Source organism: Cololabis saira, chromosome 12 (genome assembly GCF_033807715.1).
Source record: "Cololabis saira isolate AMF1-May2022 chromosome 12, fColSai1.1, whole genome shotgun sequence".
Classification (NCBI taxonomy): domain Eukaryota; kingdom Metazoa; phylum Chordata; class Actinopteri; order Beloniformes; family Belonidae; genus Cololabis; species Cololabis saira.
This window is the reverse complement of record NC_084598.1, coordinates 2,489,486-2,515,146: the sequence shown is the minus strand read 5'-3', so window position 1 is coordinate 2,515,146 and position 25,661 is coordinate 2,489,486. Positions and strand designations below refer to the sequence as shown.

The following is a 25,661-nucleotide window of genomic DNA, read 5'->3' as shown; positions in this document are numbered from 1 at the left end:
TAACGTTACGAGAATAAAGTCGTAAAAGGAGAATAAAGTTGTAATATTATGAGAATAAAGTCGTTATATTACAAGACTAAAGTGGTAATTTATGAGAACTAAATATTGAGCATCTTGTGAAGTTATATTTAATATATTTAATATTACGACGTTATTCTCGTAATATTACAACTTTATTCTCAAAATAATACGACTTTATTCTCGTAATATTACGATTTTATTCTCGCAACATTATGACTTTATTCTCGTAATTTTACGACTTTATTCTCATATTATTATGACTTTATTTTCGTAATTAAATTTTTTTTTCTTAGTTTGGCTCTAATACTCCGTCGTAATATACTGTATATATATATATATATATGTATATATATATATATATATATATATATATATATATATATATATATATATATATATATATATATATATATATGTATATATATATGTATATATATATATATATATATATATATATATATATATATATATATATATATATGTGTGTGTGTGTGTGTGTGTGTGTGTGTGTACACTCCAGCACAATAATTGAGGTATTTACCATGTTGCGTCTGTTTCTAATCTAAGGGTACGATATTTGGAAATTAGATTTAATTTAGCTCAATTGGTGAAAGTTAAAGCCAAATGAAACCTTACAAAGACATCGAACATTCATGCAAAACGTGACAGTAGTTTGCTTGTGTTAGACGGAGTAAGAGCCTGCGTTGTTTCCAGCTATCTTGGATGGAAAAAATACGGAAACAACAAAAGTGATGAAGACAGTTTTTAAAGGTATTTGATGAAGTGATTTAACTTTCTCTGTTCTCATCACGTTCTGCTGTGCAATCAAACTTCTGTGGCTTTAACTTGATATGTATCTCTGATTGGAACAGATCAAATGTATAGTATCAGGTTTATATTAGTGCAGTTTTTGGGGCAGAACCAGGCTGACTTTTCCCATGTATCTAGTCTTTATGCAAGGCTCAGATCTGTTGCTCCATACTGAGCATTCACAGTCAAGTGTTATTGATCTTCCCATTACATCTCAGCAAAAAAGCTAATTGAAAAAAAAGTGTTATCTTTGTCTGCATCCTTTCATTTTATCTGGCAGTTTCTGGCAGCACAGCACATAACAGAAAGCATGTGTCGTACGGATTATATTCCTGTGGTTTTACGGGTTATACCTCAGGAGTAAAGAGTAGGATACTGACTAATAGTGGCATGCGAAGGTCAGTTAACCCCTTTGGCTGTTCTCGTGTTTTATTTGCATTTTCACTTTTAATTTCACCGTGAGTGGACCTCATACATGCCTCCAAAGAAAGTTAAGTAAGGACTTGCATGCGCAAGAGCTGCAAGTTTCCAGAAATTAACTTTATGAAAGCCATGACTACCAGAAAAATGTGCTGTCAGGAAATTTCTCACAATGGAATGTCGTAATATTTCTTTGTTCACCCAGTTGAGTAATAGTGTTCTCTATATAGATTCATTATGTTTTCCTGCAGTCATAAAACATTACAGAAAAATTGCAACATCACACAAATACACAGACATTTAACACAACAAGAAGGGCATTCACTACATGTATTTCTTTTTTAAAAACCAGTAGGCAAAGTAGCCCATCCCGCCCAGAGAGCCCATGAGAAAAGAGGCCCCGAAGAAGGAGGGCGGCTTCTTTTTTACCATCCGGAAGGCGTTGGGTAGGACTGCCGACAGGAGGGTCGTGTGGATGTCGCCTAGGACCTTCCGGAAAGCGTAGCGTTTTTGCACACGCACAAAAAAGGACTGCAGGTTGGCTCTGCTGCCGTCCTCCCAGAATTTCTTAGAAAGTCCCAAGAACTTCAGCCTGTGCAATAAGGCTCCGAGGCAGATGTCAGCTAGTGTAAATTCAGGTCCACAAAGCCACAACTCACACTTTAGACCTGTTGTACAAGATAAATGAATGGATGAATACATAACAGCCCAATGGCACATGAAATATCGTATTTTCTGGACTATAAGCTGCACCTGCATATAAGCCGCATCCGCTCTATTTAAAAAAAAAAAGATATGCAAGCCGCAAGTATTTATGCTGTTAGATTACATATTTACTACATGTACAGGAGGATTTTGAACTGTAAATGATGTACATGTTTGTACCTAAATAGATCCTTTCCTAACAGTGTCTTTTAACACGGCAGCAACTTTGCTGATTAAAACGGGACAGAACCAAGAGAAAATAACCGGTATTTATTTATCTATTTATCTGTTTGAAATCTGCTTCTACCTACTTCTATCTGCTAAAGAAGAAGTAGCGTATTCTTTGCATTTATTTTGTCTTAGTTTTGATTCCTGTTAGAGCGCCCCGAGCGGTGGAAGAAAAATCCACAGAATAGCTGCACCTTTGTATAAGCTGCATGGTTGAAAACCTATGAAAAAAGTAGCGGCTTATAGTCCAGAAAATACGGTGTATATATATGTTTTATATTTATCTATGTATACCTTGATACTCTAGTTTCTTTTTTTCCAGTTCCGCCTCTACTTGATCTAGAACCATGGCCAGATCCCCCAGGATTTTCTTCAGGTAGTTTACATTATCATGGTCCAAAATCTTTGCCTGGAAACAATTACAGGAGAAAATGCAGTCTGGTTTAGTTTAGTCCTCCATACTTGTGTGCATGTGAAGATCCAGAGCTCCGGTAGCTACCGACCGTTGAACTGGACTAACGGGACTAATGACTTCCTTTATCTCAAAATACAAGACACATGCCATTTCATAAAGTTCACATCACTACCTCCACTCCAGCCCTAACAATAATCATAATTATTATTATTATGTCATTGTACATTATCATGGTCAAAAAAGAAAACATTGCAAGTGCAGTTGTTGTTTAAATTAATATGTAAGTGAAAAAATGTGTAACATGTGCTTTTTGACAGTGTTATCACCCGTACTGGAGTTGAGGGGGGATGGCACCCCCCCCCCCCCTGAAATAAAAACGGTCCAAATCATCCCCCCTGTAAAACTGCCATCCCTCCTTTAGTAGAAAAATCTGCCAGTGGAACAAGATTTATCTTCTTATTACAAGCAAAAAAATCAAAAAATCTTTTTTCTACTTATTTTAAGTGAAAATCTACTTGAAACAGGTGAAAATTGTTGTTTTTTCCAGTGATGAGTCTTGTTTTAAGTGTAATGAGATTTTTTTTACTAAAATGAGACAACTTTTAACTAGAAATAAGACAAATATTCTTGTTAAGATTTAGAGTTTTTGCAGTGATCCATGTTACTTATCCTGTGAAGGACAGAGTCATATTGATAAGTTCAGAAAAGTGTTTTTTATTGTTGTGTTTTGATGCATTTGATGTAAGCCCAGTGGATATTTAAAGCTTACAGAAGGCTGCATTTAACTGCTGCTATGTCATTCCTGCAGTATTTCTGCAGGTGTTTTGGTCACTGCTATCATTTGTAATATATTATATTATTTATTTATCAATATTTTGAAGTGTTAAACTGTGTAAAGAGTAATCTGTTTGTAGTCGATAATGTAGAGTTTAATGTAGAGTTTAATGTAGAGTTTAATGATGATGCTATTGTCACTTCTGATGAGGTACATGAAGCAATACTGAAGTTAAGAGATAATAAGGCCTGTGGTCTCGATAATATTACAGCTGAATATATTAAGTTCGCCAGTAAGAAAATGTGCCCTCTGGTGGCTATGTGCTATAAAGGTTTTTTTGTTCATGGAGTGTTACCTGATTCTATGATTTCTGTTGTGCTAGTGCCAGTTATTAAGGATAAAGTGGGAAGCTGAACAGCTCAGATAATTACAGGCCAATGGCTCTGGCCAGTGTCATGTCCAAGGTGCTGGAGACTACTGAGTAGACTTGAGAGATACATCATGTCTACGGACAACCAGTTTGGTTTTAAACAAAAGCATGGCACTGATCTATGTATTTTTGCACTAAAGGAAATCTTAGAGAAATATAATAGTCATAACTCTACCATGTTCTTGTGCTTCATTGATGCTTCTAAAGCATTTGACCGTGTTAATCATGTGAAATTATTTTTGAAATTGTCTAAAAGTGGGGTCCCTGGTTTTTTAATTAGAATCCTGGTCTACTGGTACTCGCATCAGACAATACGAGTGAGATGGGGGAATGTAACATCTGATCCCTTCCATGTGACCAATGGTGTCCGCCAGGGCGGAATCCTGTCTCCCTTTCTTTTTAATGTGTACATGAATGATTTGTCTCTGATGTTGAATACATGTGGTACAGGCTGTCGAGTTGGTGACCTACTAATTAATCACTTTATGTATGCAGACGACCTGGTCATCTTCAGCCCTTACAGTGCTGGTCTCCAACAGCTATTGAGAACGTGCACACAGTATGGTGCTGACTTTGACATAAAGTACAATGCTGGTAAGAGTAAAGTTATGATTATTAGAAGCAGAGAAGACAGACAGTCAACCTTCCCTGACTTCCATCTGTCTGGTACTGCACTCAGTGTGTGCAGCGAGATCAAGTATTTGGGGCATATTATTGTTAATGACTTGTCTGATGATAAAGAAATGTTAAGGCAGCGTCGTAAGCTCTATGCACAAGCAAACATGCTGTGTCGTAAGTTTAGCATGTGCTCTGTATCTGTAAAAATTGCATTGTTTAAAGCATATTGCACACCTTTGTACACAGCCCACCTGTGGTGCCGCTACAAACAAGGTAGTATAAGAAAGCTCACAGTAGCTTATAATGACAGCATGAGGCTACTGTTGAGAGCCCCAAGAAGCTCCAGTGCAAGCCATATGTTTGTTAGTGTCGGGGTACCCACCTGCTCTGCTGTTCTGCGCAATCTGATGCACAGATTTATGTGTAGGGCGTCAGAATCAGAGAATGAACTTATTAATGTGTTGGTTAATCCTGTACGCAGTTCTGTAAGATTTTCGGCCAGACTGTGGAACCATTTTAGAACATGTTTGTATGCAAGCCTACACTGAATAGTGGGGAAAGCTCTGTACTTTGTATTTTGTGTTTGTTTGTTTTTTATTCTGTCTTTGTTTTTATTATCTTATTCTGCTTTTATGGTGATATGGATCCCCTTGGGTCTGAAATAAAGATTTAATAAAAAAAAAAATATATTTGTAATCAGCACAAATTATCTGTCCCATATGATAAAATCCACCATCCCCCCTGATTTATTTTTTACAACTCGAGTACTGGTTATCACAGAAAGGTGCTACAGATTAAATTTCCTCAAGCACAGATCTAGAAATAATATGAAGACCTGCAGCATGAAATAACACTTGTCATTGGGTGAAACTCTACAGAATAAATGAATAAATGGCCATAAACGCACCATTAGCTTCTTCTGCTTGGACAAGTACGGTTCTGTCAGCTGAGGCTCCTCGTGGTCCAACTTCATCAGCTCTGTTGCAGCATTAGCCAAGTGTCCTAAAGTCACACACACCCACACAGAGACACATAGGATGAAACTATGGTAGTTTTTAACCAATATGTTTTTAGCATATGTTAGAAAGCATGCACTCCGAAGACCAGCATGTTAATCCTCTGTGGAGTTATTTGAGCTTTTTGGCTGAATGTGCCTCGTAGTTCCTAGAGTATCCAAATGTAGATTTGGAGGGCGGGCGTTCTGCTATCAGGCACCATTACTATGGAACCAACTTCCAATCTGGGTTAAGGAGGCTGACACCACCTCCACCTTTAAAACTAAACTTAAAACCTTTCTGTTTAGTAAAGCCTATAGTTAGTGTTTAGTAAACCTCTAGCTGGTGTTGGTAAATCTCTAGGTAGTGTAAACTCTAGTGTGTTAGAGTCAGTAGTCATAGTTGCAGCTATAGAACAAAACTATAATAGTTAATCTCAAATATAGATTTGTGGTAGATATGCTGCTATAGGGCTATGCTGGAGGGGGCACCGACATGATCCACTGGGCGGTGCCTCTCACCCTTCTTCTCCTCTCCTCTTCCCTTCCTCTCTTCTCCAGTTCCATTTTTATTTATTATAAATATCTCATAGCTATCGTTTTTGTCCATCGCTCCTGTAGTTTCTTGTGTCGGCCCCCCTTTTCTTTTCTTTTTTCTCTTTTGTACATGGTGCAGCATCCTCTGCTGGTGGAGAAGAGCATCTCTGAATGCACAACACCGGAACCTGCAGCGTGGGAGTGAGAGGGGCAGGGTAACAGCCCGGTCAGGCGGGGGAGAGATTTGTCCGTCAAGACTCCTCTCCCTGGCCCTGCCCCTTCTCAACCTTTCCCCGACCCTGAACCTAACCTGGGGCTTGCTGATTGGGCCGGAGCTTCGGGAGATGTGTGCTGGCCTGCGGTCTCCCCCCCCACCCCCGGTCATCCCGCTGCTGCTTCCACCTGCCTGCAGTCCCCACCCCTGGCCATCCCGCTGCTGCTTCCACCTGCCTGCAGTCCCCACCCCCGGTCATCCCGCTGCTGCTTCCACCTGCCTGCGGTCCCCACCCCTGGTCATCCCGCTGCTGCTTCCACCTGCCTGCTGTGTGCTGCAGACGTCCCCGACCTCCCAGTCTGGCCCTGGAACGATCAGAAGGCCTTGCTGATCTGAGGGAGGCCCTGGCAGGTAGGGGGTTAAAAGTTCTTTAAAATAACTAGGGGCTTGGTTATTTAGGGTCTTAGAAGTCAGCAATAGAATTTTAAAATCAATGCGATATTGAACAGGAAGCCAGTAAAGGGACGACAGAATTGGAGTGATATGTTCAAATGTTCTTGAGGCAGAGATCGGACGAGCAGCAGCGTTTTGTATCAACTGAAGGTGGTGGAGTGATGATTGAGAAATACCGGTGTAAAGGGTGTTACAATAATCCAGGCGAGACAGAATAAAACATGGACAACTTTGTGGAGATTATCAGGAGATAAAAAAGATTTGAGCTGGTAAACTTCAGCTGGTAAAAACACGACTGAACAACTTTCTTAATTTGTTCATTAAAACAAAGTCTGGAGTCAAATAAAACACCCAAAGTCCTAGCAGTTGGTTTGATGTGGTGTGATAGGGTTCAGAGATTGGCAGCTATCTGGCTGGAGGATTTTGGAGTGGCAAATAAAATCCTTTCTGTTTTATCATCGTTTAATTTGAGAACGTTTTGGGATGTCCAGGAATTGATGTGGGAAAGACAGGCGGTGAGTTTGGTGAGACGGCTCTGATCGGTGCCTCTTAATGGAACATATAACTGGGTGTCGTCGGCATAACAACGGTACTGTATGTTGTGTTTCTTGACGACTTGACCCAGGGGCAGCATATAAATGGAGAATAATAATGGCCCCAAAATTGACCCTTGAGGAACACCATGGGTGAAATGGGAGACAGAAGATGAAGAGTTTTTAAGGACCACATTAAAAGTTCTGTTTGACAGGTAAGAGTGTAACAAGTTAAAAGCTGACCCTTTTAAACCAGCCCACGTTACAAGACGCTGTAGCAGGATGTAATGATCAACTGTATCAAAGGCTGCACTAAGATCTAGCAGGACAAGAGTCGAGCTATCACCCTCGTCTGCAGCCCGGAGCAGGTCTTTATGGCCCTTTTGCACTAGTCCTTACTCGGCCCGACTCGGCTCGTCACGCCTCTACCCGCCTCTACCCGCCTCTACCCGCCTCTACCCGCCTCTACTCGTTTTGTCCCCGTTTGTTTTTCCACAGCCAGGTGAGAAGTGGGCAGGTTTGGGTGAAGCTGCTGTGACGTACTCTATTGCGCAACCGCTTTGTTCATGTCGGCGCTGATGAGAAATCAGCTGGAGCCGCGAGCGGCTGAGAGTAAAACAGCCCGTCTACATCCCTTTTTTAATTATCTCGTCAGCCCCCAGGTTTATGAACATCTGCACCTCAGAGTTGGATCACCAAACAGACGTTTTGCGCTTTATAATAAAATCGCTGCGAGCCGCGGGTCGCTCTCGCGCTGACTCCCGCTTCCTGATTCAAACGTTTGACGGCCCCGCCCCCGACCAATCAGAGGCGTGGAGGGTGATGACGGCCCCGCCCCCCGACCAATCAGTGGCGCGGAGGGTGGTGACGTCAGAAATAGTCCCGGCTCAGCCCTGATAAGAACCTCGCCAGAATGGGTACAGAAAATGTATCTGCTTGGAGCGGCTCTACCCGTCTTAGCCCCTAGTGCAAAAGTGTAAGACGGGGCCGTGGCGGGTAGAACCGAGCTGAGGCGGGACTAGTGCGAAAGGGCCATAAGTCACCTTAACTAATGCTGTCTCAGTACTGTGAAATGCCCTCAAACCAGACTGACAGTCATCAAAAAGATTATTAAGAGTCATATGATTAATTATTTGAGAGGCAATTATTTTCTCCAACACCTTAGACAGGAAAGATATTTTTGCAATAGGTCGGTAATTGCTAAGGGTGAGCGGGTTGAGATTGTGCTTCTTTAGCAAAGGTTGCACAATTGCGTGTTTGAAGGAAGAGGGGAAAATACCGGTGGCAAGGGAGCAGTTGTATGCAGTAAAAACATTATGGGAGGGGGGGTGCAAACAATTAAAAGAGACTACCATACACAGTTTTTCCTGAGCAAGTCTCTTTTTGACATGTTTTATCTTTTTTATGTCATAATGTAAACAATTTTATCTTAGCTATTGCAGCAACTTCTTCCTTTTTTAATGAAAAATAAATTCATGTGTCATGTGTCAGTTTCAGATCTTGAATCTGTAGAACCCCCCCGCCCCACCACCACCACCCCCTTCACCCCCCCTCAGAGGTTTAAATGTAAGAAGATAATCTAACATAACCGTTCACTTGTATTTTAACGCTTTTATACTTTGAACTAAATCTAAGTAATAGTGAACCCATGGAGGTCACCAAAGAATAAGCTTCTCCTCGTAACGAATGCAGGTTTTGCATTCATGCCTACACAAAGCAGTTAGCTGGCATCACTTACTACGTATTTCTGCGGTGGCGTACTTTGGGATCATAGAGTCTGTGGTGAGCTCTGGGTGTAGGATACAGCCGTGTGTGTAGGCGTCCATGGGGAGACCGTCCAGTAGCTGACGATACTGCTGCACACGAGCATGGAGAGGCGAGTCCACGTCAGGAACCAGCCGAGGCACTGTGTCTGTGTGGGGGGAGCACAAAGATGAAATGGAAAAACACTCCCTACTGTAATAATCAGTCAGAAATTATGTAGAAACACCAAAACAAAAAGCATCGTTGCACATTAACTTTCCAGAAGCGAAAAGAGAAAGAGAAAAACAATATGAGCTTTGACATGAGGTCACACTGTAATAAAAGACGGGTCTTTTGCACCAATCCCCCACCAGACTGAGCTGCTTTATCTAGCTGTTATCAGAGTAAAACAACAGAGATTTTTATTATTCTTTATCTTACTTTTTAGACAGCATCTATTCTCAAAAAATGCATTCAGGTTGTGAGTATTGTTATGTGCTACAAGTAGGAATGTATTAGTGGCAGGTAAAGGATAGGGCATGTAACACTGCTCTGCCTAATTAAATTCACCCAAAAATCACTTTGTCATTTAACTTCCACTGACTGACTTCAAGGACTAAAGATCAGTGGCGTAGCCACGGGTGTGCCAGGGTGTGTCGGGTTGTGCCAGGGTGTGCCAGGGGCGTCGGATTGTGTCAGGGTGTGTCAGGGTGTGCCAGGGCGTGTCAGGGTGTGTCAGTGTGTGTCAGGGTGTGTCAGGGTGTGCCAGGGTGGGCCAGGGTGTGCCAGGGTGGGCCAGGGTGTGCCAGGGTGTGACAGGGTGTGTCAGGGTGTGTCACGGTGTGTCAAGGTGTGTCAGGGCATGTTTAAGGCATGTCAGGGTGTGTCAGGTTGTGTCAGGGTGTGTAAGGGTGTGCCAGGGTGTGTCAGGGTTTGTCGGGGTGTGTCAGGGTGGGCCAGAGTGTGTAAGGGTGTGTCAGGGTGGGCCAGGGTGTGTAGGGGTGTGCCGGGGTGGGTGAGGGTGTGTCAGGGTGTGCAAGGGTATGTCAGGGTGTGTCAGGGTGTGTCAGGGTGTGTCAGGGTGTGCCAGGGTGTGCCAGGGTGTGTCAGGGTGTGCCAGGGTGTGCCAGGGTGGGCCAGGGTGTGTCAGGGTGTGTCAGGGTGTGCCAGTGTGTGCCAGGGTGTGCCAGGGTGTGCCAGGGTGTGCCAGGGTGTGTCAGGGTGTGCCAGAGTGTGTCAGGGTGTGTCAGGGTGTGCTAGGGTGTGCCAGGGTGTGCCAGGGTGTGTCAGAGTGTGTCAGGGTGTGCCAGAGTGTGTAAGGGTGTGCCAGGGTGTGTCAGGGTTTGTCGGGGTGTGTCAGGGTGGGCCAGAGTGTGTAAGGGTGTGTCAGGGTGGGCCAGGGTGTGTAGGGGTGTGCCGGGGTGGGTGAGGGTGTGTCAGGGTGTGCAAGGGTATGTCAGGGTGTGTCAGGGTGTGCTAGGGTGTGCCAGGGTGTGTCAGGGTGTGCCAGAGTGTGTCAGGGTGTGTCAGGGTGTGCTAGGGTGTGCCAGGGTGTGCCAGGGTGTGTCAGGGTGTGCCAGGGTGTGTCAGGGTGTGTCAGGGTGTACCAGGGTGTGTCAGTGTGTGCCAGGGTGTGCCAGGGTGTGCCAGGGTGTGTCAGGGTATGCCAGGGTGTGTCAGTGTGTGCCAGGGTGTGCCAGGGTGTGCCAGGGTGTGTCAGGGTGTGCCAGGGTGTGTCAGGGTGTGTCAGGGTGTGCCAGGGTGTGTCAGTGTGTGCCAGGGTGTGCCAGGGTGTGCCAGGGTGTGTCAGGGTATGCCAGGGTGTGTCAGGGTGTGTCAGTGTGTGCCAGGGTGTGCCAGGGTGTGCCAGGGTGTGTCAGGGTGGGCCAGGGTGTGTCAGGGTGTGCCAGTGTGTGCCAGGGGGGGGGCAGGTTGTGTCAGGTTGTGTCAGGGTGTTTCAGGGTGTGCCGGGGTGTGTTGGAGCATCTCAGGGTGTGTCAGGGTGTGTCAGGGTGTGCCGGGGTGTGTCGGGGTGTGTCAGGGTGTGTCGGGCGTGTGGGGCGTGTCAGGATGTGTCAGGGTGTGTCAGGGTGTGTCAGGGTGTGTCAGGTTGTGTCAGGGTGGGCCGGGGTGTGTCAGGGTGGGTGAGGGTGTGTCAGGGTGTGTCAGGGTGTATCAGGGTGTGTCAGGGTGGGCCAGGGTGTGTCAGGGTGTGTCAGGGTGTGCCAGTGTGTGTCAGGGTGTGTCAGGGTGTGTCCGGGTGGGTGGGGGATGTCAGGGTGTGAGACAGCTGGCACACCCAAAAATTTCATACATTTGTTCTTGTTATAGTCTTACTAACATGTTTTATTCTAAATCTAGGCTTTTAGTATAATCATAATGTTCAAAATAATTCAAAATAAAAAATCTTATTTTCACATGTAAAAACTTGTGTCGCGGCAGCTGCAACCGACCCTGAACTGTGTTTAGGCAACTCATCAAACGGAGGGTGGATGGCGGACATGAGTTCCCGTCCATTATTGAAGTCTTAGACTCCTGCGACAAATATGTTTTCCCCAAGATGAACTGTTTGCTATTTATTCTGATAGCATTGCCTGTTCCAAGTTGTTCTGTGGAGTTGTCAGCAGGACCAGAGCATCAGCAGAGCAACAACGCTCACAGAGAGACTGAGGAGCCTCTCGTTGCTCATGTTTGAAAAAGAGCTTGTGGAGAAACTGGACTCTGATGAAATAATACAAACATTCAAGGCCGTCTTGACCTTTAAATTGAGGGCTGTGCAATTTGCGCACAGGTTAGCAGCAATATGGTTGTCTTTCACTCTGCTGCTTTGCTTTGCAATATAAAACCATCAGGCCAACCTGTTACATAATCAGCGAGCTGTGTTCACAGACAGTCTTCTCTGGAAGTGTTCCTAAGCCCGAGCAGTGATTTCCACTTGTCTGTTTTTAATGCAGTGACACCTGAGGGCCAGAAGATCACAGGTTTGTTAGCATCCTTGTTTCTTGCACACAGAGATTCCCTTGTAAATCAGAATTTTCTTCTAGTGAATTCTCTGAATCTTTTGAGGATATTATACACTCTATATACGGTGTGATCTTCTAACTCTGGCCCTGCCTCCATTTATATGCAGTCGTCTCACTGACCAGTTGTCAATAGAAGCAATTTGTTGTCAAATGCTCCACTAGTTGTTTTTGGTGTGTGAATTACTTTTCCACCCTGTTGTTGCCTTTTTTCCAATTTGTTGGAGCTGTGTTGCTGCCATTTTCCAATTCAAAATGAGCAAATATTTTCCATCTCATGGCAAAATGTCTCAGTTGCAACATCTGATATTACGTTTATGTTCCACTGGGACTAAAATGAGGGTTTATGAGATTTGAAAACCATTGCCTTCTGTTTTTATGCACATTTTACATAGCATCCTAACTTTGTAGAAATTGGGATTGTAGATTGAGCCGCCTAGCAGTAAAGATGCATTCACAATTACACATTAATGACTACAATAATGTATGTCATTACTACAGTGACTACAGACATTATGGGCACCCCTGTTATCACTTTTTAAATGTAGGTTTATTAGTCATTAAGCCTAAATGTTACTGCTAGGCCAGCTGCCGCGATTGTTGACGGTCTTCATGCTTAACTAAGCTAATTGGAAGATGTCCCTGTTTTATATTTACTCTAAATATTCCACATAACTCATCTTTCATTACATTACATTGCATTTAGCAGACACATTCATCCAAAGCAACTTACAAAAAGAGGAAAACATGCCAAATCATGCCAAAAGTGCAATTCCTAAAGGGGAAAAAGGCTTGTACAAAGTATGAGCGAAACACCTTAAATGGAGAAGTACAGAGGTGAGTGGAGTATGTTAGTTCTGCTGGGCAGTTAGGACTGAAGATGAAAACAGAGAAGACGTGTCTTCAAAAATTCCTTCATGGTTTTGGGTTTAGTTCCTGGTTTATTTCTTGGTTTCTTAAGTTCCAGTTTGACTTCTCTTGTTCCCATCAATTCTGATTCACCTGTGTCTCATCAGCCCCGATAGTATTTTGTGTTTTGTCGTTCCTACCTCCCTGTCTGGTTTCTGTTTGGTTTTTTGTTTTTCCCATCCTCCTGTCAGTTTGCCTGTCTACCCAGTCGTCATCTGGGATTTATTAAGGCCTTTTTGTATTTCTTTTTGGATACCTGTATTGCTTTTTATCTTCTTTTTTTTCAATGAATGGTAATCCACATGGCTAAAACCATTAGACCAGGGGTCGGCAACCCAAAATGTTGAAAGAGCCATATTGGACCAAAAACACAAAAAACAAATATGTCTGGAGCCGCAAAAAATGAAAAGTCTTGTATGTATAAGCCTTAGAATGAAGGCAACACATGCTGCATGTTTCTATATTAGTTAGAACTGGGGGAAGATTTTTTTTTTTCATTATGCACTTTGAGAAAAAAGTCGAAATGTCGAGAAAAAAGTCGAAATGTTGAGAAAAAAGTAAAAATTTTGAGAAAAAAGTCGAAATGTCGAGATTAAAAAGGAAAGGAAAAAGGAAGAAAAAAAGAGAAAAAAGGAAAAAAAGGAAAAAAGAACAAAAAAGAAAAAAAAGAGAAAAAAAGAACAAAAAAGGGAAAAAAAGGTCAAACATTTTTGAAAAAGCTCCAGGAGCTACTAGGGCGGCACTAAGGAGCCGCATACGGCTCTAGAGCCGCGGGTTGCCGACCCCTGCATTAGACCATTGACAAACCTGGATGAAGAGCTGATGGCGATCCAATTTGAGGAGAGAAACATCTAAAACATGCAGGACAGTGGCCCTCAAGAACCGGAATTGGAGGTTCCTGTTCTTTATTGTCGTCCCAAGTCTTGTGACGGTGTGGCTGGGAGGGATTGGGAGCTGCTGTGTTAGCAGTGAGGTGACTTGACTTATCAGGGTGATGCAGGACTTTATCTTTCCGCAGGGTCACAGCCAGCCAAATTAAGGAACGCATCAATGTCACGACAGAAGGGAAAGCTACTTGAGGATATTTGGTTTGGCGTTGTGGAGAAGCTTGTAGAGGGTGGGGCTACATCTGGCTGAACTCCAGAAAGCTGAGTAATCATTCTCAGGACAGTCATGCTGACCAGGACATACTGTCCCATGGATCTGTCCTCTACAGCCCACGCTCACGGAATATTACGCAATGTTTAAGTATAGTGTACATTTTTCCACAAATTGTGACACACTGCTAGAATCTAGAGCTAAAACTCATGAGTCAAGCAGATCCTATGTTGATGAAATCAAGGCTTTTTGATGTGTTTGTGTCCGACCTGCAGATATCCCTCAGGAGAACCTTCCAGATTTCCTTCATCCAATAAATGATCCTCTTCATGGCATTTGTTCAGACCTTTTACGGTAATGTTGAGTGTTGCAATGCAATACCACACACTGCGTTTCCATGCAGTCAATAACCCTTTTAAAACCTGAATATTGGCAATAACCCGAATTTGCACGGCCATGTAAACACCAATAACCCCTTTGAATAACCGGAATTTGCTCATATTGGGGTTTTTAAAAACCTAATAACCCCTGGGTTCCTCCTTTTAAAACCCGAATATTTGGTCATGTAAACGCCAAACGGAATATCCTCATCAAACGGAACATGAATTTGTTTTCTGCGCATGCTCTGTTCACAAGGAATCCTGGTCTTTTGAGTCCAGGAGGTACAGCAAATTCTGGTTATTCAAAGGGGTTATTGGTGTTTACATGGCCGTGCAAATTCGGGTTATTGCCAATATTCGGGTTTTAAAAGGGTTATTGACTGCATGAAAACGCAGTCAATGGAGCTACATATTTGTCCTATTGGATCTCAGTACAGTATTGATAGGACCGATCACAACACTGAACGTTATATTGTGATTAAAGGAAGCATGTTAACCTGGTTTAAATCATAATTGTCTAATAAATTCCAGTTCTTGTGAACAAAAAGTCCTAGTGGCACCGCGGCGCTGGTCATGGTGTTCTGCAGGACTCTGTGCTTAGACTGAGACTTTTCACTTACACTTTCACTTTACACTACATTCAAGAGCAGAATGTAAATTTCCACTACTGTGCAGATAATACTCCATAACCAACAAAATCCATAACCAAATTAAAGCTGCAAGCAGCGATGAACGTGCCCTCGCACTCATGGCCACCACCCCCTGGTTCCCACATTCCTAGGTCAATAATACTATAAAAAAGTGCCTTTGTTGTTCACATAAATGTCAACTTATCATCATAAGCGTATCAGAAATGACACCATCCACGACTCTCTATGTCAAGCCATTCAAAAGTTATGGTTCGGGCCGTATTAACTGCCGAAGGCCCTGGCGCCAAGAGACTTTTCTTTAAGTTGCCACATGATACAGGTGTGTACCGATTTTTGTGCATGTACGTCACACCGTATTGTGGGGCTTGAGTTTTTTCTGTATGGACCAATCAGATGAAGGGTGGGCGTGCTTTTTGGCATCTAGTGTCGCCACGGTAACGCTTTTGAATGAGAAAAGTAATGCGTGTTGTCGCAGGATGGAGACGCACATTTTGATGTATAACACATCTGGGTGCACGTTGCGGTTCGGGCCGTATTAACTGTCGAAGGAATGGCATAAATTGCGCAAACATTACACGATTAATTCAAAATGGTCGACTTCCTGTTCAGTTTCGGCCATGGCGCCAAGAGACTTTTCTTTAAAGGAGCATGACGCTCCTTTTAAGAAATGAGACTCTCTAGCGCCACCTTCGCCACGACGGCCGTTGGGGGTACTGCAGCCAACAGTGAAGCCGGCACGGGGAGAACGGGGAGAACGTGCATGCAGCGTCATGTGACGTCACATCCACAGGACAGCACGGGAAATTCCGGCCCGGAATTGCAGCACACTTTGCAGCACACAGCCTGTTCAAGGCAACGGAGAGATACACTAGAGCAGGGGTTCTTAACCTTTCTGACCTTGGGGCCCAATTTTTTCAGTACAGAGTGGCCCGGGGCCCGTTAAATATTAACACTGTGTAGCAGGGGTATTCAACTTTAAGAGGTCCATTTAGAGATAATTTACTCAAGCGAAGGTCCAGAACATCATAATAAATATATATATATATCTATATATATATATATATATATATATATATATATATATATATATATATATATATATATATATCTATATATATATATATATATATATTTCAAGTAGCCTCATGGTTGTATCAACATCTGCATCTGACTGTTATATTAAAAAGTACATATTTGCCCATTAACATGTGTAACTTCAATTACACATATTTTTTTCTCTTAAAAATAAAATATATTTTATTTTATTTTTCAAATGCTATCTTACTTTATTTCTTTACCAGCAGTTTGAATTTCCCCTTTTCTTTGTTAATTGTCTCAACACATTTTTATAATAAATGAATATAAACACATCTTAACAATTGAACAGTTTTGCAGTTTTTCTTTCTTCCCCTCTAATAATCTTATGCCGCGTTCCATTTGTCCTCGGAAGTGGGGATTTCCCAGTTCCCAGTTGGATTTTTCAACTGGAACGCCCCTCGAAGTGGGATTTCCCACTGGGAAAGTGGGAGAGTCTTCCCCACCCCCGAGTTCACATTCCGAGATGGCTGCCCCGGTTGTAAACAGTAGAAGAGAGCTTCGTAGCACTTCATTCTAGTTTTGGTCACACTAAATCAGTCGTATACAAGTATTGTTCGGCATATATATGCTGCTATAGTGTAATTTACATTTTTCATGTGGTATATGCGAACTACAAACTTGTTTACCTACTTTGTAACTGGAACGCTGATAACTCGGCTACGAGGTAAATGGAACGCAGCAATTTGCCCACTTTCTGTCGTTCAGTGAGAGAACTGAGCTCTAATTTATCCTGCCAGGACTTTAAATCTGGGCTGGATGATGTCAGGTTCTCATGAGAAGGTGCTCATTGATGAGCCTGGAACGATATTTAGTTTTATTTAGCTTCTCATCTCTGTAAGAGTCAAGCTTTATTTACATTAATAAGTTGTCAGGACTGCGCGTGTCGGATTTCATCCGAGCCTGATCAGACTCTTGCAGCTCTCTGGCCGCTGCAGCCGTGTCACTTTCCGATGCTTTTGCGAGCCCGAACAACAGTCCAGCCCACACATCTACATCTACAATCCTTCAGCAGTAACGACGGACCCGCCCGAGCGGCACCGACCTCCCCGGCCGCGGGGACGCGTCGGGATTAATGATCACGCCGCGCTCGCTCAAGTAATCGATCCCTGATCCTGGCGGATCTAAACCTACTCTGTGCAAAATGAAGGATTTTCTCTATAAATACACACCATTTCTCTTACTATTACACGTACAGCTAGCTGAATGTCTTCTTCTCCTCATTTGGTTGGGAGTTGCTATGCAGTCCCGCGGCCCTCGCGGCCCACACGTACAAAACTGAATTTCTTTTCGCGGCCCACTAGATGGCGCTCGCGGCCCACACTTGGGCCGCGGCCCTATGGTTAAGAATCACTGCACTAGAGGAAAAATTCTTTTTGGTTTGGAACGCTTCATCTGACATTATTACTAGAAAACTTAAAACGTATATGAATTTTTTTCATAAATCCTGCCTCAATCCTGCCTCATGCTCCTTTAAGTTGTGACACAAAGTTTTCTAGGGGGCGCTGTTGAGCCATTAGGCCCATTAATGCAAACCATTAAATATCAAATATTTCGCCAGGCCTGGTTTGCGTGCAAAATTTGGTGACTTTTGGAGCACGTTTAGGGGGAAAAAAGGCCCTCATTTCGTCGGAAAAAGAAAGAAAGAAAGAAAGAAATAAAGAAAGAAAGAAAGAAAGAAAGAAAGAAATAAAGAAAGAAAGAAAGAAAGAAAGAAAGAAAGAAAGAAAGAAAGAAAGAAAGAAAGAAAGAAAGAAAGAAAGAAAGAAAGAAAGAAAGAAAGAAAGAAAGAAAGAAAGAAAGAAAGAAAGAAAGAAAGAAAGAAAGAAAGAAAGAAAGAAGGAAAACTCCTACAGATACAATAGGGCCTTCGCGTGCTCGGGCCCTAATCAAACTAATCAGTTAGTTGTACTACAAGCATGTACTATAGATACAAAGGCCTGGACGTCCTGCTATTAAACTCAGATTAGGAATCAAGTTAATGATTAGCTTGCATGGGTGTGATTAGGGCCCGAGCACTGACAGTGCGAAGGCCCTATTGTATCTGTAGGAATTCTTTCTTTATTCTTTCTTCTGACGAATTAATCGCATCATTTTGAAGCAATTTATGCCATTCCTTCGACAGTTAATACGGCCCGAACCATAACGTGCACCCATCAAAATGTGCATCTCCATCCTATGACCACGCGCATTACTTTTCTCTTTCAAAAGTGTTACCGTGGCGACGCTAGACGCCAAAAAGCGCGCCCCCCCTTCATCTGATTGGTTCATATTTGATAGTTCCCCAAAAGTCACCAAATTTTGCATGCAAGCCAGGCCTGGTGATAAATCTGATATTTCATGGTTTGTATTAATGGGCGTGGCCTAACGGCTCAACAGCGCCCCCTAGAAAACTTTTCTCTGCCATAACCTTTGAATAGATTGACATAAAGAGTCGTGGGTGGTGTCATCGGACTCGGTATTGAGTCCTTGACCATAATTGGTGAAAATTAGCCCCGCCCCTTCTTCTGATTGGTTGTCCCTATTTTCTGACTATAACTTTTGAATGGTTTGACATAGAGAGTCGTGGGTGGTGTCATCAGACTCTGTATTGAGCCCTTGACCTTCATTGGCCTGAATTAGCCCCGCCCCTTCTTCTGAATGGTTGTCCCTTTTTTCTGCTATAACTTTTGAATGGTTTGACATAGGAAGTCGTGGGTGGTGTCTTTTCTGATATGCTTATGGGGGGCGGTGGCCGTGAGTGCGAGGGCCCGTTCATCGCTGCTTGCAGCTTTAATGTATACTTGTTACATGATAGATAACAGATAAATCTGACAGGCAAGGTATGAAAAAGTAATTGGACAGGGAGTTTTAACAATGGCTCTGCAGTTTCTAGGAACACCATATTTCAATAAACCATCTTCCAAGAAGAACTAAGAGCGAGATGCACATTGATTCACAAAAACTAAATAAAGGGCACATGAGGTCAAATAAATACTCTACTGTGTAGAACAGGCAGCATATGTAGATAACCTTGTATATGATAACGTACACGTGACTCTAAATGATTCTGTGCTTGCCTTCACCACTGGGAAACACCGTTATTAATCTTTCCATTGTCTTCAAGTCAGGGGCGCCGGATTCATTTCAGAAGTGCAGGGGCCAAAAAGTGTGTAAGTGTGTGCGTGTGTGTGTGCGCGCATGTGTGTGTGCGTGTGTGTGTGGCGGTGTAGCTTTAAGCGTTATTTAAGAGTTATGGTTCTGCGTTAAATCAACGCAGAGCCTACGGCGTAGGGTACGCAGCGTCGTGAACCTTCGGACTTCTCCGTCACTCCATTTCTCCGCGGTGCAGTACCCCCCGCGACCGCTACGTCGCGATCTGTTCCTGAATGGTTTATCCGACTTTTTCCGGTCACAGTGAATCAAAGAGATAAGGACAACTATTGTTAAAAAAAAAAAAAAAAATCACACATACACGAAGAAAAGAGTGCTGAAAGTTCACGACTGCTTCAAACCGGAAACTGGAAATGCGTTGCTACCAAGGGAACCAATCACAGCCCTCTCTGTCTGCGTGTGGTCTGCGTCTCCTCCACGCGTAGTTACAATTTTTGGGAGGTGCACGTCAGCGACGGCGTCAGCGACGGCGTCAGCGACGGCGTCAGCGACGGCGTCAGCGACGGCGTCAGCGACGGCGTCAGCGACGGCGAGTGGTCTGCGTCGACGCGTAGCACACGCCGTAGGCACGGCGTTGTTTTGACGCAGAACCATAACTCAGCCTTTACCCGTCTCTAAGTCACGACAACAATCTTCCACGCAGTTGGAGCCAGCACTAGGCTGTTTCTGTTCAGTTCAGGGCCTATTTGTTTTACCTAATAGCCGGGAATTATTTAAATGTCTTTTTACCGTAAGTGTTGCAATATAGGGGCATTTGAGGAGTGATTCACGCCTTAAGGCTGATTTATGGTTCCGCGTTACACCAACACAGAGCCTACGCCGTAGGCTCTGCGTTGGTGTAACGCGGAACCATAATTTAGGCTTTAAACCAACGCGTAGCTTACTGCGTAGGCTACGTCGTCGATTTAAGGTGGAACCATAATTCAGGCTTTAAAAAGAATGTGAGAGGAGGGAAAAGTGGGGGCCAATGGCCCCCTGGCCCAGCCACTTCCGGTGCCACTGCTTCAAGTAAAGACAAAAAAAAAAAAAAAGCACTCCCATTCTGGCTATGTTCCTCCCTTGATGGAAGGTGAGAGCAGCAAAGCAGCAGAGATTCATAACCCACACACAGAAGCCCACGAGCAAACCTCACACAGCTGGGAGTGGAACCAGAGACCTTCTGACTGGAGGCAACTGCACCAGCCACAGTATTCACATGACAGAACTTTGAAATTAGATCGTCTATTTGTTGCAAAAATAATAATAATACTACATTTGCTTGGCAATTTGAGTCATTTAGCTGCTTCTTTTTTTTTTTAAGCAGCACAATGTAACTTTCAGCTTTTGTTGAGTTTGGCGGCTCCTTTGGACCAAAGCGGTAGTGCTTTACCAGAAAGAACTACATTTCCCATGATGCACTAGCGCGTACTGCTGGAAAACTCCTGTCCCCGTCACTGCATTTGTTTTGATAGTGAATGAAATAAGACGGGACGGACTTTCAGAACTACTTTTCTGTTTTCAGCGGTCGTTTGCAGGATGGATAGTGAAGAGGTAATGTATCTATTTTTGGATAAACAATATAATATGACGATGTTGAAAATCACTAAGTTCAACTTGGTTTTATTAGTGAACGCATCCCCGCCCCCCCGTCCTGTTTCAGCCAGATAATGCGCTGCAAACTACAAACGCTTTTTAGAGGGACTTTGTCTTAAATTAGTAGTCCAACATACTTACTGACAAAATAAAAAAAATACTTTATAACTGTGAATAACTGAATGCCCATTCCTTATATTTTACAGTTCTCAGGAAAAATACTAGAACCCAAGACGAATCCCCTGTATGTGAAAACATTCTAATTGTGATTCTTATTGAACATAGAACTCTACATTTACATTTGTATCATAACAATTCTGTCTCTCTTGTCGGACATCCCTCCTCGTCTTTCAGCTCACGCCAGCGAGTGAACGCCGGGTCAATGTTTATTCTTGTCCGGGCATTTAGCTTGTTACTCTCCCGCTTTCTTTTTTTTGCCTCCTCCGATAAAACTTTTATTTTCTTGGGTTTTTCTGCTGCTTGGGCCATGACACCAGCTTCTGCTGAGCTCTGCGCTCCACGCCCCGCCCAGCTTTGGTCTCCACTACGAATGGGGAAGGAGGGGGAAGTGACGTATGCTGTAAAGCAGTCAAAGCTGTAAAAATGTGTAGTTTTTTAGTGTGGAAGGGTTCCTACCATGCTCCTCAAAGTTACATAGTCCAGTGAAGGAGATACAGACCCCTCAGACCATGACAGAGGTTCATTAAACCTGTTGGAAGTTGATGTTCCATCACAATGATGATGATGAAATATTAGATTAAGCTGGAAAAGTTACATAGTGCTGCTTTAAAGACAGAAAGAAAGAGACACAATTGTCATGCAAGAGACACGGCATGGCTGTGAAATACCTCCCACAAAGTTTTTTTCCAGGTAATCTATAATCTGGTTGTAGTCACTGATGATGGTGTCTCCGTGGAGGAGGACGGGTACCTCTTCTCCCAGGTTCAGCCTCATGAACCACGGCTCTTTGTGCTCCTGCAGCGGCAAACTCACATCTCTCTCGTCACAGATCAGACCCTTCTCATTAATGACCAGACGAACCTGGAACCAAGAAAACACATTTAGTTTAACCATAAACGCGTCACTCCTTATTTTTACACAATGAATAACAATACATGTACAGGACTGTCTCAGAAAATTAGAATATTGTGATAAGGTTCTTTATTTTCTGTAATGCAATTACAAAAACAAAAATGTCATACATTCTGGATTCATTACAAATCAACTGAAATATTACAAGCCTTTTATTATTTTAATATTGCTGATTATGGCTTACAGTTTAAGATTAAGATTCTCAGAATATTCTATTTTTTGAGATAGGATATTTGAGTTTTCTTAAGCTGTAAACCATGATCAGCAATATTAAAATAATAAAAGGCTTGCAATATTTCAGTTGATTTGTAATGAATCCAGAATGTATGACATTTTTGCATTACAGAAAATAAAGGACTTTATCACAATATTCTAATTTTCTTTTTTTCTTTTCCAAAACTGATAATGTAATACTTGACAAATAATATAATATATATGTTCATTTTCAGTCCAGAGTTCTACATTTTGTGTTTTAAGTATCTAAGAATGTTTTATACGCTGGATTTGAAACACCAGAATGATTATTGGGTTAAATTACAGACTTTGAGTACCATGTAATAAATTCCCAATAACGTAATAAGGTATTACATTATCGGTAAAAATGTTATTACAATATCCATCAGGATATTTTATTACATTATTGGTCAAGTTATTACATTATTGGGTTTTATTACATTTTGAGTTAAGTGCAAATTTTATTACATTTTCAGGCGTTATTACATTTTCAGGAAATTATTACATTATAGGAAATTATTACATTATAGGGTGCTACAAGGAGGAATGTCCAATAGTGAGTTTGCAGCTCCATCACACATGCTCGTGGAGACAGACTGAAGTGATAACCACAACAGTGATGGGAGTGTTAAGTGATAGACGAGCAGCACAATCAGCAGCTCAAACTCCAATGGCTATGAGCCAAAACTCCAGCGTCAGTCCTGATGTACAAACCTGAGCCTGGTGGACTTCAGGACTTCTGTGATCGCACCGTTTTTAAAACACATATTGCTTATATTCAGTACTGGAGTTGTAAAAAAAGAATCAGGGGGGATGGTGGATTTGATCATATGGGACAGATAATTTGTTCTGATTACAAATAATATAATATATTACAAATAATAGCAGTGACCAAAACACCTGCAGAAATACTGCAGGAATGACATAGCAGCAGTTAAATGCAGCCTTCTGTAAGCTTTAAATATCCACTGGGCTTACATCAAATACATCAAAACACAACAATAAAAAACACTTTTCTGAACTTATCAATATGACTCTTGTCTCATTTTAGTAAAAAAATCTCATTACGCTTAAAACAAGACTCATCACTGGAAAAATCAACAATTTTCACCTGTTTCAAGTAGATTTTCACTTGAAATAAGTAGAAAAATCTGCCAGTGGAACAAGATTTTTTGCTTGTAATGAGAAGATAAATCTTGTCTCACTGGCAGATTTTTCTACTTATTTCAAGTGAAAATGTACTTGAAACAGGTGTAAATGGTCAAATAAGTTATTTTTCTGGTGATGACTCTAAATGTTGAAATAGCAGTAAAACCACATTCATTGATGAAATGACATAAGGGATGGAAAGGAGGGATGGCAGTTTTACAGGGGGGATGATTTGGACCGTTTTTATTTCAGGGGGGGATGCCATCCCCCCTCATCCCCCCTCATCCCCCCTCATCCCCCTCATCTCTAGTTTGCAGCAATAACTGATTCCTTGATCCCACGTGTTCTCCAGGAGAACGTCCTCCATGAGCTCGTTTTCCTCGTGTACACATGAGACGCAGACGGAGGCCAAACAGAGTCAGGAGATGACGTGCTAGTTGTCATTTTACAACAACTACATTCTGCACATTTTTAAAGAGACAGTCCAGATATGTAGTATTTCAACTGCATGCGTTTTGGGAGTGACATAATCCACGCAGAAGAAACCAAGATACTGTGACTTTTAATCAACAGTAGGTCACTTTTGAAAAAAAACACTAAATCTTCCATTTCCCATATTGGAACATGGATGTAGAGAAACTAGCTCAGGACGCATTTCCTTCGCCATTCTGCACTAGAATATCAAACTTCTCTTTCAATGACCAATCCTGTCACAGAAGCAGAACACTTCGAAGGAAACCATCACGTAGGTATAACTTTATATGACAACCACCTTTCTGTAGGGTGTGGGAGCTGGTGTTTAGCTTAGTTTAAATATAAATAATATATGTTGTGTTTGTGGGCGGGGGGTTTACATACAGGACTGTCTCGGAAAATTTAAATATTGTGATTTTCTGTAATGCAATTACAAAAACAAAAATGTCATACATTCTGGATTCATTACAAATCAACTGAAATATTGCAAGCCTTTTATTATTTTAATATTGCTGATCATGGCTTACAGCTTAAGAAAACTCAAATATCCTATCTCAAAAAATTAGAATATTCTGGGAATCTTAATCTTAAACTGTAAACCATAATCACGGAAATATTAAAATAATAAAAGGCTTGCAATATTTCAGTTGATTTGTAATGAATCCCGAATGTATGACATTTTTGTTTTTTTAATTGCATTACAGAAAATAAAGAACTTTATCACAATATTCTAATTTTCTGAGACAGTCCAGTATATGTACCATTTAGAAAAGAATGAAACTGAAACCTCCAGCTTCCCCATGTATATTTTTACAAGCAAGTTTCCAATGTGTGTATTTAATTCATTTTAAACAAGTTTGTAAACTCCTTGTCCCAGTCCTCTTGTCTTCTTTCACAAAAAATACAAAATAAAAAAAGCTGTCACTGTCTTACAGTCTGAGTGCAAAATATCACATTAGATCCTTGTCAGTTCAATGACAATGCCGACAGCTTAGTGTAGCTCAGATAATCCTAATGACATCAACCGAGGTTATTTTCTACCTAAAGCAAAGAGATTGCAGCTTTGGGTTACAATTACACTCATCTTCCGGGGCAACGTTTTTGTAATGCCCTTTTAGGCTGCATGTCATGTGAGAGCAACTTTGTAGCTCTGTGTTGCACACACACACACAGTGTGCTAAAGGTGCACTGGGAGAGAATAAAAATAACCCCATATGGTGTGATTCGGCCACAGAAGGGGGTGACGGCCTTTGGTTTGTTTTGCACATTATTGTAATCAATTATTCAAGATGTCATGTGTCAGTGCAGACATGGCTGTCACTATATTTCAGTGGCACTAAGAACATAAAATGACTTTCATGTGAATGAAAGGTACTGTAGAAGCAGATGGAATATGAAACATGATTTATGCAGTGATTCATGACAGGATAGTAACAGAAAAATCTGCTATATTACAGTATATCGAGGAAATGGTGCGCCCTACTGCAGCGATTTCCGAAACGTCTCAAATTAGAGATGTGCATATAATAATCACGAATGCAAACATGCTTAAATCCCATGCAAAATGCACAGGGATGTCCAGGCTGCATCCTCATACAAAAAAGGCGTGAAAAGCCCTCTTGGGTTTTTTTTTTTTTTTTTTTTTTCCTGTCTCTTTACCTTCTGGGAAGCAAAGGACTGCGTCCAGTGGTACAGGACGAGCGTGTGTTTGCTGAAGGGCCGGAGCTCCGCCGGCGGCTCCTCGCTCTCCTCCCCGTCGGGGACGCGGCCGTCTTCGTCCCCGGCGGAGATGGGCCACCAGCTGCAGGTGGTGGGGTTGACGTGGTTGGAGGACGCCATGACAGGGCGGTTGGTGCGTGTGCGGGATGGAGAGCAGCGAGGAGAGGAGGGACACCAGAGGAGGAGGAGGGAGAGAGACAGGGAGGAGGGAGGGAGAGAA

The 25,661-nt window shown here is 42.5% G+C and overlaps 1 protein-coding gene across 1 annotated transcript; it reads right to left on the bottom strand.

Moving 5' to 3' along the window:
• Nucleotides 1–576: 576 nt before the first annotated feature.
• Nucleotides 577–25,657, bottom strand: gdap1l1 (ganglioside induced differentiation associated protein 1-like 1). Its single transcript, XM_061735163.1, has 6 exons — nt 25,382–25,657; nt 21,622–21,814; nt 8,892–9,065; nt 5,330–5,424; nt 2,479–2,593; nt 577–1,919 (listed from the first exon to the last, which is right to left on the bottom strand). The coding sequence occupies exons 1-6, from the start codon at nt 25,559–25,561 to the stop codon at nt 1,576–1,578; spliced, it is 1,101 nt and encodes a 366-aa protein (XP_061591147.1). The 5' UTR covers nt 25,562–25,657; the 3' UTR covers nt 577–1,575.
• Nucleotides 25,658–25,661: the final 4 nt, after the last annotated feature.

Coding starts and splice junctions, on each gene's coding strand:
- gdap1l1 (XM_061735163.1), bottom strand. CDS start 25,561: ATGGCGTCCTCCAACCACGTCAACCCCACCACCTGCAGCTGGTGGCCC. Junction 9,066..21,621: donor GGAAAAAAACTTTGTGGGAG/GTATTTCACAGC, acceptor CCCCCCACACAG/ACACAGTGCCTCGGCTGGTT. Junction 2,594..5,329: donor CCAAGCAGAAGAAGCTAATG/GTGCGTTTATGG, acceptor AATTGTTTCCAG/GCAAAGATTTTGGACCATGA.